The sequence below is a fragment of the Ambystoma mexicanum genome, chromosome 6q, assembly GCF_040938575.1.
Source record: "Ambystoma mexicanum isolate Mex_15411 chromosome 6q, UKY_AmexF1_1, whole genome shotgun sequence".
NCBI lineage: Eukaryota > Metazoa > Chordata > Amphibia > Caudata > Ambystomatidae > Ambystoma > Ambystoma mexicanum.
The window spans coordinates 150735965-150750175 of NC_090937.1; the positions used below are offsets into that span (position 1 = coordinate 150735965).

A 14211-nucleotide genomic window follows, 5' to 3' on the forward strand; every position below is an offset into this window, starting at 1 on the left:
CTAGAGGATTGCCCACAAAGATCAGCAAGGCCTACCTTTGTTTCGGGTTGGTGTAGGGGTGAGCCTCAGTCACGTGGCTGACAGAGAAGGCCCATGTAGTCTTGCTTCCTGCAAGATGGAATTTCTCGTTCTCGTTTTACAGAAACAACAGTCACATCTTCTCTATTGGAGAGGAACAGACTTTGCAAATAACTACCCACTATGTCAATCGATTATAAATACCTCATTTGGTTAACAGAGTTTACTTAGAGTTCCATCCAGTGCCACAGAGAAGTCCAAGTTTGTTGCATTGAGTTTTTTGGTTAGGTTTGTAGCTTCCAGTAGGTTTTAAAACTTGCTTTTCACTGCTGTCTTTTTCCAATTTTGTATTTCTCTAATTAGTGAAAAATGCCAGCTATCTGGTCTCCATACATTGTATTCTAATGCTCTATCTGCCACCCCTTGCCCCTTTCTAAGGTGAGTCCTGCCCTCTCTCCTGAATCCCTGTGATCTACTCACGTCTGGCATAATTGGTGGTTGGTGTGAATGTTTTGATCTGCATGAATATGGTGTTCGTTTTTCTCACATTTCTATCTACACTGATGCCAATGAGGTTAGTGGGGCTCCTAATGGTGTTCCTATCTGATGCGCTCCAAGTGTGATTTTGGCTTTCTCCATCTTCATGTTCTGCCACCTTGTTTCTTTTGAAGTTGTACTTTCAATGTGTTCAACAGGGTTTTATTAATCATTGTCTTTACACCCATGTTTTATTCTTACAGCATCAAGTAGTTTTTCAGTACATTTTGAGTCTTTAATTAACCCCTCATTGTTTTGACGTTGACACAAACACACACGTAATTCTATACACCTTGAACATTTGCATTTGGACAATGATGGTCCATCTATCTGCATTACACCTTCCATAACTTCAGCGGAATGATTGCATCTGTAACAGATGATAACAATTCATTATTGAATAAATGAAGACTTGAACATATAACACGTGTGCTGTAATTACATATCCCTACTGCAAATATGGGCATCAGAGCGAATATTGGTATGGCCACTCTTTTGGATCTGAAGAGATAGTTCTGGCCTAATTCACATTGAGTTTTCCAATGGGGTTTTGCCATTATAAAACGCCTCTGTGAATTAGGTCCTTCAAATGAGACTGTAGAAATTGAACTCGTCACTATTTACTGGAGATAGTAAAGCCTGTATGTACTTCTTTGTCGGCCATCTTGATGATATCATCAGTAGTATATGACCACCACCATAGATTAGCACCATGCACATTATTCATCTATTTTTAGTTTTTTATGACATCAAACCAGTCCCAGCCTTTCCTCACTAACACTGCCACAAACCTACAAATGCTGCCCTAAGTCAGACATCTTGAAATGTGCCACCAATCGTGGTTCAGCAGCTCCCACAGCTGATATGGGTGCCTTCCTTCGGAAAAATATGTGTATTGCATGTGGGACCCCTCATTGGTTGTGCCACCTTTCGCCTTTTTCTGAGGTCTCCTGCTCGTGCTTCGATTTCCTTCATCTTTGACTCTATCAAGACTCTCCGTCTTCTTATCCCTTGCTGGGTTTCCAATAAGGCTTGTGCAGATTGCTTTCTAAGCTGGAAGTTGATAGCCTAGTTATCATTTTTCATTTTGATAAGACAGCCCAGTAGAAGACACGTTCTTCGTCCTTAACCCTGCCCTCAAGTGGGTAGTGCCCATCGTGCAGTATATTCTCAGAAGCAGAAGGAATAACGTTGTACGAACTGTGAAATGGGAACTTGTTTTGTTTATGTTCTTGCAATGTATTTGCGGCTCTCACCTTCACAAAGGTGTTTGGAATGTACATGTGTGTGCTGGTGTGACTGAACGCAAAACAGGCTATAAGTATGAGGCACCCCCAGAGTAAAGTTACTGCTTGTTAAAAGTGTGCAGATTGTTGTGCTTTAGGTATTGAATTAAAAAGAAAGACGTGTTCATGTGTTGTTAAAACACGTTCGCCACAGGGTATATTCTCTTCGGAAATGCAATTATGAATCAAATGCACAATAAAACATGCCGATTGGCTGCAGGCTGTAACTGGTTTGTTTACTGCTTGAGCCATAAAAAAATGAACGTTTTACGCTTCGGATTGATTTTTCTCAAGCTGGCATTCTATTTTACCCTAAAGCATGCGGCCCTAACTACTTCAAAAAGTAATATTCCTTCTTACGGTGAATTTGTCTCTCACACAAACATTGTATTCTGTTCTTTTCCAGGATCGAAAACACGGGATGGGGTAGTGCATGGAGTCACAACAGGTAAGCACAACAACATTAAATCAGCACACATGCCATCTCCAATGAACATTATTAAACTTTCCTTGCAGAAATGTGAGTTAATACTCTTCAAAGCAATACCGTTTATTGTCTGAACAGCAGGGAGCGCATTTCAGCTCAACGCAGCTGTAATGTTTCATGAAGCCTAATGGACTTTGGTAGGTGGTCCTGATAGTGGCGAGATGCCTGCACTCTTCCCTGCCGGCATTGGGTTGGAATAGGGAATAGCTGTAAACGATCATGTTACATTACCACTTTACACCAGAGACCAGTCTCTAAACACAAGACCCCAATTGTGTTGTTCCATGTTCTTTTGCTTTCAAGACAAGTGCGTTGCCCCTCAGCTATCCCCCTCGCCCCAATAACGTGAATGCTACTGATATCTCCAATGTCTAGAGTCAATGAAGTTGCCAGCCTTTTGAGGCAAAGAAAGACAAAACCGTCTATTCAACAGTGGCTGTTGTGCTGCTGCTGAATTTGAAATCTTTAGAGTGAAGTTATTAACAGAGATGATTGACTGAATTCCGATTAGGCCGATTTATCTCGAGGACCCCAGTAATCATTTAAATATGTTAAGTGCTCAGGCCAAAGTGCTCTAGTTGTAACTTTTTCCATATATCCTAGTAAATCCTCAGGTGTAGTTGCTGTGTATACACACATCGAAGGTGCATGTTCTTCACCGTGTTGGGATCTGCTGTTTTTATGAGTTTAAAACACATGACAAGACTCTTGACTGGAGCTACAATACCCAACAATAGAAACCTCTGGGTATCAAGCGCGTTATAAATAACCTATCATATCATATCATCTATATACAATGCAGGGTAGTTGGACACAGCCAAGATATATTTCTGTTCTCCAATTTGCAAGGGATGCAACCGAAATGAAGTTTTCTCCCTGTAGTGTAGGAAACATCCATTAAAACTGTGTAACAAGACTCTCGCAACACCTTAGCTGGCGTCCAATAGAAATGTTTCGCATCCGTTCCTAAAATTACCACCAGTAAATGAGCTCAGAACTGCAGCAGACAACAGCAGATGGAGGAGCAGAAGCACATCGCCACAGCAGTGCATGCATATATAACATAGGCAGGTATTTTTATATACTTTCACAAAATTACACACACAAACACCACCTGGCCAGGAGGAACCATTGAATCGGTACACAGCTTTTGATAAAGGCAGCCGAGACACTACAAAAACAAACTGGGTGTGTCTCTTTACATTATAACAACAGAAAAGTGAGATTTTGCCTATACTTGTTTGCATAAGTTTTGTGTATTCCTTTGTTTAGTTTAGTCTGCTCGTTGAATGATGCCATCCCTGGACAAAGAGAAATGCTTGTTCAACAGTTCTCAAGGTTATGAAGCCGTTGGGAATGTTTAAACAACAGTCCCCAAGCAGTGATGAGCATTTCTCTCATATAATAAGGTTCACCTCATCTCGAAGCCTTCAGTAAACCACTTAGAACATGTCGGCTGGCTGTTCCTGTAGCTAATTTGCATTTTTTGTGCCAAGCGCTTGCCTGGGTAGGGCTTAATAAATGCTTAAATAAAACAGTTTAGACGCAGCTGCTAGGTTAGTCATTGTTTAGGAAATGCTTTTCATGTTGACTGTGGATTTTTGCAGAGATAACAAACAAAACATTTGAAATATCCTACAAGGCTAGTATCAAACTGTAACAGGTAAGTCCAAGTTGTATACACATATTGCAAAGATGTAAGTGGATGTGTGACCATGTCCCATTATGGGCAAGTATCAGCAGCAGTAATTAGCAGAAGGCTCATGAAAAGCAACACTTTTAAAAGGTGGAAAAGAAAACAACAACCATGTTTAGGAATTTAAGGAAGGCAACATGTGATTCACCCCTAGATCTTAAAGGTGGGGCATCTCTCCCAAACCTCAAGGGAGGAGTGATCAAAAAAATGTAATAATATCATGGTAGCGGTGCCTGGGATTTGGACACCATTTCAGCAGAATTTTTTTTCAACTCATTGGCATTGTTTTGAGAACAGCAGGGGAAATAATGCAAACTTATGCCTTTGCCTTCCTTCTGATTTGGCAGGTTCACTCTTATTCAGTAACTGCATATCAAATTCCCACCTGAAGATATTGTGAAGGGTTTTCACAAACAGCCGCATCTGTAGGTCACAATTTGGCTGTACGCCCTTTTTGATTGACAGCGTTTTGTTTACTGCTTCAGGTATTCGTTCTTAGGGTTTTACTCCCCATGCTCAGTCCTCTTTCCAATCATGTTTCATTGGAGTAAGAACCTTTGCCGTAAGAGGTAAGGTAATCTGAAAATCTCTACCTGAACACCTTCTGGATAGCACCAAGCTTTTCCATTTCCAAAAACTGTTTGTCATTAGGCTGTTGCAATCTTTCCATGCAACCCCATGATCCCCATGTAAATGTGTGTTCTTGGTGCCATGAGCCAACCCTGCGAATGTTGCTCTGTACATATGAACACAATACGTATGTTACTCAATATATACACAAGTCAAGAAGAAAGCAAAAGGAGTGTCAAGTTGACTTGTGATACCAGAATTGCCATTTTGGTGAAGTATTCCTTGATTGGCTTTGTGAAGTTTCTATGTTAAATGGAGGGAGTGCATGGAAATTCACAGCTAACTCAGTTCCCTCGTATTGTGTGTGGACAACCTAGTGGTGGAGATTTGTATTCTTTAAACAAAAGCCTGAAAAAACTTTTTTGTAGACCTGTCTACTGAGTACCTCATCTTGGTGCATGGATTATTTCATGTGCATGATGGCACCTCTTTGACAAAGAGTGAAAGCACAATCACCCTTTTTAATTGTGTTATCCAAAGAGAATTTCCAGGCTTCAAAGGTGTGGACAACTATAACCCTTTTCATAAAGATTATTGCATTTATTATATTTGTAGTAATGTCTTCAATGACCAAAAGGGAATTCACACACAGGGAAATGCGCCCAGCTACTCAGGTGGCTGGAAAAGTGCATAAGAAATGCCAGTGTCTCGTCCGCAAACCACCATCCACCTGAGCTGCTTCCACAGGGACTGTTAGATTGCATTCATTGTTGGACATTTGACCCTCCCTGTTTACTCCCACAATCCCATCCAGGCCCTCAAGATATCCTGCATCCCTTGTCCCACCCTTCTCCCTCCACACACACTTACCTGTTGGCCCAGTGCTTTTTGGTCCATCCTTTTGCCTGCCATAGTCTCTTTTCCATTTGATATGATGGTTGCCATCTTTTCTTTTCCCATAACATTTTATGCAGAGCCCATCTTCCATGGTTAAAAAGAAAACTATTTGCATCCCAGACTGTGCCTCGGGGCAAGATCAGCTGATTAACTATCATTCCTGCATCAGTGGGTGTACATGGGCGGTAACAGTCGGGAGCATTCTTAGAGAGCCTTGCTGCCCAATGTTGGGCTGGAAGATCATTACGCCCCTGTTAGAGGTATTTTGGCAGTATTTTTGGTTGGAGGTATTTTTGGTATTTTGTGGTATAATGGTGAGCATAACTTCAGAGTACCGCCTAACAATTGCTCTTATACCGGAGTCACTAACGATAAGCAAAGACTGGACTGGATTGTAGGCCCTTGTAGTATTTTATTTACAATACCACATTATGCCCTTTTGGCAGTATTTCAGAGTACATTTATCATGTAAATAGAATATTGTCATTCTCACCCCTAGCCCCTCTGAAAACCCAGTTCGCAACAATCAGTTTAGATGTTATTTTACCACATGTGGCACAGTGATTTACCAGAGGTGGTAATAATTTATTTTTTATTTTTTATAAAAGATAAGAATTAAGCAGAACATTCCAACAGAATAAACAAAACAGTGTTCTCTCGGAGTATTTTACATCTGTGACTCAAAACGAAATTGAAACATACAGAAATGCATCTCATCTGCAGTTACTTTCCCTACAATATGTGCTTTGAATTTCTTAATGAAAACTTCCCTCATGGTAGCTGGCTTTTCTGATAACCAGCTATAAATCCTCCCTTCTTTGATAAGTGCCCAAAGTGAAGCTTCTTTTACAACTTAGTTTCATTGCATGAAAGGAGAAACATGAACACTGCTGTCTACGTTTAAAATGTACAGCGCAGAACCTAAAAATGAATTACCCACTATACACTATCTGATCACAAATCATTCTTTTATGCTCACCTCAATTAGCTGAACTCACCAAGAATGATAGTTAATCGTGCATGTGTCTTGGACTGCTCACAACCCCAGTCTAGCTGCCGGACAGCAGAATTATTTATCTGATTCACTCCCTCTGCACTTAGAAAGAGCCTACAGAGTTCTCTGCCAGCCTTTCTGCCACACTTCTCCCAGAGTTAGCCGAAGAGTAAGAGTGCCCAAGACTGCAAACTCATCTGAGACAACTTCCAGCCCAGGAGCCAGAGAGAGTTAGAGAGACAGCCCTCCCTGCTGCCAGCCTTTTTAAACTGTCTGAACAAAGACTGCCCATGTACATAAATTGCACATATGTGAAATGTAAGAGTGCCAGCCTTTTTCTGTGATGCTACTTGTCAGTCAGTACCACATCCCTTGAAACTCAGCCAACCCTCTCGAAAGTTCTGACTGTGTTCATCCTGATTGCTTAGAATGGTAGCCAGGGAAGCAAATAGCTACATATCAGTGCTGTTTCAAGCTCTGATAGTCTTTTAAACAATAAACTAGCCTTAGCATAACAGATTTCACATTCCACAATTCAGACTTGTCACATCTTCAATCCAACACAGCAGCCTTTATTCTGCACATTTTATTTATTGCATTTCCAAGCTAATCTTACACAGCCAAAATGCCTTGCATCAGGTTTGTACACAACAATCATGAACTGATTTGCTCGGGAAGGTTAATAGGAAATATGTTATAAGTTAGATGGATAAGGTAAATTAGTATATGTTAGTCTTATGGCCCACAACATTTTAGTCCATGACTGAGTTATGGAGTAAAATCCATGTTGTGCAGTATCAATTTCGAATTCACCTTTTTGCTGGCATGTGCTTTATTTATTTACAGTATTGACATCTAATAGATTCAGCATAAGTCTCACACATGAGTCTCACAATCTTGTTCATCACCGGGATCAATCTTCCACCCCTGCTGAAATGTGGAGCCCTATCTAAAATGAAGAGTCACTGTTGAAATCTGGAGTCACCTCTCCCTACCACCATCCACGGAGGGGTGATAGCTTTATTAAGTTTCATGGATATCTTGCATATAGTGGGCGTAAGATGGGCACCGCACTGTTAGGCCGTTAAATCACTGCCACTTTCTCTTCCTCTTTTTCATCCTTGTCATGCCCCTTTTTTCATAAACAAAGTTAGGTGTGAAACGTGAAACTTGAAAGGAATAGGTTTCTGCAGCCTGGGGCAGAACCTTCCCTCACTCCTCTCATCCTAATTATATTTGCTTAGTGTCAACGGGCTGGGATAAACCAAACAAGATCCACCATGGGAATTTGCATCCTTTTGTTTTACTGACAGCTACATTTTGGGATTTAAGGGGTTCCATTAGATTGTCATTGGCAACACTTTTGACTATTTAAGTTTCAAATGGTATAGTTGCGACAAAGCTGTACTTTTCTATTTTCTTACTGTATGTACAAGGTGGTCTTGGTCATCAGTGACCTATGCATGCGAGCCCTGGCTCAGATCTACCAGAAGTTTACATGAAAGGAAACACAAAATGCCTGTTTAAGGGGAAATTATTTTTGCTCTTATGTGATTTTAACACTCTTTGTGAGCAAAATAGCTATTAGAGTCATTAGCAGTCTTGGGCGCGTGTGCTAGCCAATCAGGAAGCTCAGACGCAGGCTGCATTCACTGTTATAAGCCTGCATTCTGAGCTTCCCATGTGCTGTGTTCCCCTTGCCAAGTGCCTTTCTTGCTCCCCAATTCCCCCACGTCATTGTAATCGACACTCAGAACTGACTCGCTCTCCCACAACCAGCAGCACAGGACTGAAGGTAAATCTGTTTTTCTATTTTATTTTTAGAATTTAGCACCTGTATTTGCTTTGTTGAGGGTGCTAATGGCGCCTGTTTTCCTCCGGACCCAAGGCACTCTATAAATGTATAAATGAAAAAATAAGATATAACCGCAGCTTTGGGCCGACCCTGTCCATAATGGCCCGCCGCCCAAGTTAAGGGCCTGAGTGAATATAATCACCTCATTATGGTGTTAAAGGTAGTCTGTAGTAACCTTTTAACACTCTATGTTGAACAATGTAGGACATACAGATGTTTATATAGCATTAACGCCCTATTCCAAGGGTTGGGATGGGTGGGTGCAGCCTGGCAGCCCAAGTTATCAGCCTCAGCAAATCGAGGGCCAATAACGAGGGCACCAGGCCGTGAGCCCCCATTCTAGCTCTTGGAACGGGGGCTAACGGTATTAGCACCCAGGGTTACCAAAGTGGGGTGGTAAAACAAAAGTATTTTCATTCATTCATTGGGACGCTGCGCGCATCCCAATGAATGGATGGAAAGACTTAACCAAAATGGCCACCAGGGATATAGAAGGCGGGGCTCGGTACATAGGAGGCAGCCCACAGGTTCTGTAGACCATGGGCTGAGATTACAGGTTTCAACCTTTGATCCACAGAACCTGATTGGTTGTGCCCCCGACCCCGGGTGCTTATAACCATTTAGTCTACAATTAGGGCAACATTTGTAATTAATCTATAAACAGCACACAGGGGACTACCTGCAATTGCTCTAACTTGTCCGCATCTCCCGGGTGCTAGATTGATATATTTTGTGATAGGGTGCAAATATAATCTGAAAAAATATGGTTGAACCCCAGTTTCGGTGTTATGTTTCCACCTGTGACAAAATGTTGTAAATGCTGCATGCCATGTCTGTGCCTGCAGGCACATTTTAATGGATTCGTATGGAATCAGGCTTCTTTATAGATGTTGGTGGAGATGGTCTTTTATTTGTGAGAAAGAGCAGATGTGGGTGGTGGGACCGTACATTTTGAGCCCGCGTCTCAAACACTTCAAAATCACTCTCAGAGTAAAAAACATATGCAAGACTTTTTAAGCCTGGTATTTATTCATAATACAAATAGATTTCCAAGACCCTCTCTTATTCCAAATATTTTAGTTAGTTTCATCACAAAAAGTTTTTCATATTTTGCCATATATATTAACTTGTAGTGTTGACAAAGGATGTAAGTGTTCCTTGCAGTGACTAAAAACTTAAACCCATGCTGTTCTCCTTCAACAGTGGCTGAAAAGACCAAAGAGCAGGTGTCTCATGTCGGTGGAGCAATGGTGACAGGTGTGACTGCGGTAGCTCATAAAACTGTGGAGGGAGCAGGAAACATTGCGGCTGCTACTGGACTAGTCAGGAAGGATCAAATGGCAAAACAGGTCTGTCTCTACCAACTTCTTTTCAAAGCATGGGGTTAACCCAGAATGCAAAGGACGGTGAATGAAAGTTGTTGGTACCTCTTTGGCCAACTGCTCTTTCAATTCTCAATGAATCATTATTCGATAATCGTCCTCAGGTGTCAACACACATTTGACGAACTCCAGACATTTGCCACCTAAAGAAGAAATGGGCAACAGAATCAATGTTTCTTCATATGATTTGTAATTCAGTCCAATGCAATCTCTAAGTAGTGTAGAGCAATTGAAATAATATTTACTTTTGAATTATGTACCATTGCCTGGCTTCACCAGTATAGAATTGAAAAAGGTTCAGTGGGACAAACATGTGCTAAGGGTCATTAATATGCAGCTTTGGTTTGAATGATGATGGTCAAACCTCCTATTCATGGTGCAAAAAAAAGAGAATGTGTGGGACGTCAATGGTGTTAAACGTCAAGTACAATGGGTCAATCACAAAAGCCAATCATTTGAATATGGTGGTTTGGCTCGACCAGGGATCTGCAACTTTTTACTCTCCAGATATTTGCACTACATTTCCCATCATGCCTAGCAAGCATAGTGAACAGTGAAGGATCATGGGAGTCATAATCCAAAACTTCTGTAGAGCAGCAGATTGCAGAACCCTTGCCTAGTCCCTATATTAACTTCACTGCAGCAGCCATTAGAGTTTAGAGCATGACAGTGTGCTGGTGTAAAACTAGGAGATTTGTAGCATTGATGAAGCGCTTAAAATGTAATATCAAAGGAGTAGAGGTAGAAGTTTATCTGAAAACATAGTGGAACTGTCATCCCGGGAGGGGATGAGTATAGAAAGGGAGGATGGAGCAACTGCAAAAAGATGATTTCTAGGACCTTGAAAATGGTTGTAAAAGGTGGCACAACTATTATTAGTGAAGCATACAAGTAGTGGAATTCAGATCTGCTACCGTCCCTGCTCATTTCAAACTGTTCAAAGGAGTTCTTCACATAATGGGTGTGTGAAATTCACATCATGCATTCCGGGTGACCCTGTGAGACTGGCAGTTATTATTAAACCGTGCAGGGTGTTTGTCATTCATTGCATTTTCAATACACTGCGTGGAGGAGACCTGTGCAAGAGGATTCCAAATGCCTAGTGTAACCTTCTGCTATCTATGTTTGTGTTATAAAACTGGTGGTAGACACAAGTTTTGAGCTCAGGCCTATTCAATATGTGGATTCACTTGGCAAACATGGTGGATGCCCTGCAGAGAACCGCGTAAGGACCCCACCAGGGAGCCACACATTCCCCGGCTGATCAGTTAGTACAGTTTCAAGTGATGATTCTTTTCATAGAGGTTTTCCATAAGTGTGATGCGGCAGCTGGTAGCAGGACGGTGAACAGACGTGGATGCAATATGCAATTAATGGCAGCAAGTAGTCCTATTAAGACCGCACGTGAAACATGTTCCATGTGTGATGAATACATTGATTGTAGGGTTTGTTAAACATGTTCCTAAAATGGAAATGTATGTCATTAAAAGCACCCATCAATAAACTTGATGTATGTTATTGTGGCACTTCAAGGGGACATTTTTCGTGGCTGGCCTTAACGCACAGCTGCGGAAATTACTTTGAGCAAGGCTCTGTGTGATGGTGATATCACCAGTGCAGGGACCAAGATGGCACCACTCAGAACATTTCAGTTTTATCGGTTAACGTTACGTTGCTCGACTCTGTAAATTGTTTTTATTACCACTAGGAGTGTGTGCGTTTCTATTCTTTGGCAGCATCTTTCTATTCTTTGGGAGTGGACACATTTCTATTTTGTGAGCATGTTTCTATTCTTTGGGAGTGGGTACATTTCTATTCTTTGGGAGCATGTTTCTATTCTTTGGGAGTGAGTACATTTTTTTTCTTTTTTTTTTAATTACTTGTATTTAATCATAAAAAAAGATTTTTACAAGAGTGAATTTCATCTGGTCGATTTCATATTCGCATTGCGTCTTAAGATCAAGGCCAGCCTTACAGTTAGATTAGTTGTTAGGCCGTTGTAAGCCCAACCTCCGGTGTCAGTTTTGTTCTTTCCATTGGCAAGTTCAAAAGTTTAGCAGCTGCCGTAAGTCATCGAGTCTTTTCTCCTGTAATAAGGCGATTCCACCAGATTTATTCATTTCCGGCGAAGGAGGTGGCCGTCAAAGGGGTGAAGTAGGCAATCCTGGCTTGATGGAGAGCAGGGCAGCACATCAATAGATGTTTTATCGATTCAATCTCTTCGGGGTTTGCACAGAGTCTACAGGTTTTTTCCTCTGAACCTGTTCTGATCGCTAGAATTTCTTGGGTTCGTAAGACATTTAGGAGAGCTTTTAAGAAAATTCTCATCAGTGATTTGTCGGGGTATCTGTTGCATTAATCCATAGGTTTGTTCAATTTATTCATATTCATAGGAAGGTGGGCTAGAAGTTTGTTTGCTGATGCTTTTTCAATCGTGTTAATCCAGTCCAAACATTCCAGTTTTATTTTGATCCTAGTTGGATTTTCCTTCAGTTCTTCTTCGGTACACACTATTGTCTGTAGTTTTTGGTTTTGGTCCATAGCCCACAGATTCATATTGTGATTGGAGCCTTTTTCAATTTCTTTTGCCATCATTCGTTAGATTTCAAGACTCTCCGGGTGAATGATTTTTCTATATAGCTGAAGAGAACGGGGTAGAGTTTGGTAGACCCAGGACCGCTCTCCATATGTAGCCTTCGAGTTTTTGCCAGAGTAGTGGAGGGATTGAAGGTTTGGCGTCCATGCCATAGGTCAACGAAGGAACAATCTTCGCCTTGTAGTAGTTTATTGCCGGTTGAAGTGAGAACTTGCCGTATTTTCGGTCTACTAATCTCAGTTATGCTGTTAGATTTTTTGTTTTCGACCATAAATTAGCTTGCATGCTGCAAGATGTCTCTTTGAGATGCCATTGAAACCGCTCCTTCTTTTCACTGGCAGGTTTTTGTAAGATCATTATTTTTGTTTTAGATTTGTTAATCTCCAGGTTATTTTCCTGTATATAGGTTGAGAGATTATCCAGTTGACGTTGGAGACCAACCTGGGTCAGATCAAGTAGAACTAGGTCATCCGCATACAGCAGTCTTGAAATTCTTGCCGACCCTATTTTTGGTGGAAATGACCTGATCTTACTTTGGCTATCTTTGAAATCCCCCAGAAAAGATATAAACAGCGCCGGAGCCAGAGGGCAACCTTGCTTTACTCCGCGACACATCGGGATGGAATTTGATAGTAAGCCTTGGTTGTTTAGGCAAACTTTTATGCTGGTGTTGCTATGTAGACTGATTATGGGCTCCAAGATCGAGCCCGGACAGTCCCATGTCCTCTGTTTCGCCCACAGTTTCTGCCTGTCCACTCTGTCGAAAGCTTGAGATAAGTCGACAAATACAAGAAAGATTGGAGGGGCTCCTGTCAGGACTCTTTCTTTAAGTATGGTCAGACACATTATGTTTGCGCTGGTTCTTGCATTTTTCTGAAAACCTGTTTGCAGAGGATCAAAACACGTGGAGGTAAGTGCCCATTTCCGAAAATGTGACAAGAGGGTGGAGGCAAAGATCTTTCCAATAACGTCAAGAAGGGCTATTGGCCGATAGTTCAGGGGGTCTTCTCTGGAACCTTTTTTAAAGTTTGGGACGATCAGTTCTTTTGACCATGATTCTGGAACAGTTCTTTTTTCTCTGCACATTTTGAAGATTGTGCCGATAAGATTAGACCACTTGTCTGGATGTTGTTTTAAATCGCAGTTCGCCAAGCCATCAGGCCCTGCTGCTCTTGATGGGTTTAGTTTCATTGTTGTGGCTTTGATGTCACTTATGTCCGTTAAATCCACCCACAGTGAGTCAGTTGCTCGTATAATCTCCTCCTTGTTGCCTTCTGGTGGTTGAAACAAATTCAAAAAGTGCATACTTCAGTTTTCTTCCGAGACTGCGTTAATCATGTGTGAATTTGAGAGCTTATTGGGTTTGTTTATCAGTGCCCAAAAGTCTCAGGATTTTTTGTTGGCAAGTGCCTTCAACATCTGTTCCGAGTCCGCTTGATACAGGAGGCTTCTTGAATTTTTCAGCCATTGCTTGTAATGTATTGTTTCCACTTTAGGAGTTTCCCAATCTGATGGTAGGTTCCAAATTACTGCTTCTCTTCTTAGTTTCCTTATAGCTCTACGTTTGCATTGTATTCATGGGTCTCCTGGTTCGACTGTGTGTTGACATTTATTCTTGGCTTTTTGAAAGCCAGAAGAAGTGGAATGTAACTCGATCTAGCCACACCATCTTGCAATGCAGGATCAGACATTAAGGTTGTGAACTGGTCTGTAAGTTTACAGACGTCTGATGCGATCATACGTAAACGAGTTTGTTTGCGGATTAGTCTCGATTTTCGGATCGTAGAACTGCGACTTGGTCCCCTTGTTTCTGCATGTGAGATTCAGTAAGTTGTGATCGCTATGGCTTGTTTTAATGACGCTGAAGGAGGCTATATTGAGAAATAGAGATTT

At 41.4% G+C, this 14211-nt stretch overlaps 1 protein-coding gene across 1 annotated transcript in view; it reads left to right on the forward strand.

The window, feature by feature from the left end:
* Positions 1–14211, forward strand: part of SNCA (synuclein alpha) — a 757071-nt gene that overhangs the window by 301400 nt on the left and 441460 nt on the right. Inside the window, exons 3-4 of the mRNA XM_069630568.1 lie at positions 2248–2289; positions 9544–9689. Coding sequence (XP_069486669.1) covers positions 2248–2289; positions 9544–9689 — 188 coding nt within the window. The remainder of the gene's footprint in view (positions 1–2247; positions 2290–9543; positions 9690–14211) is intronic.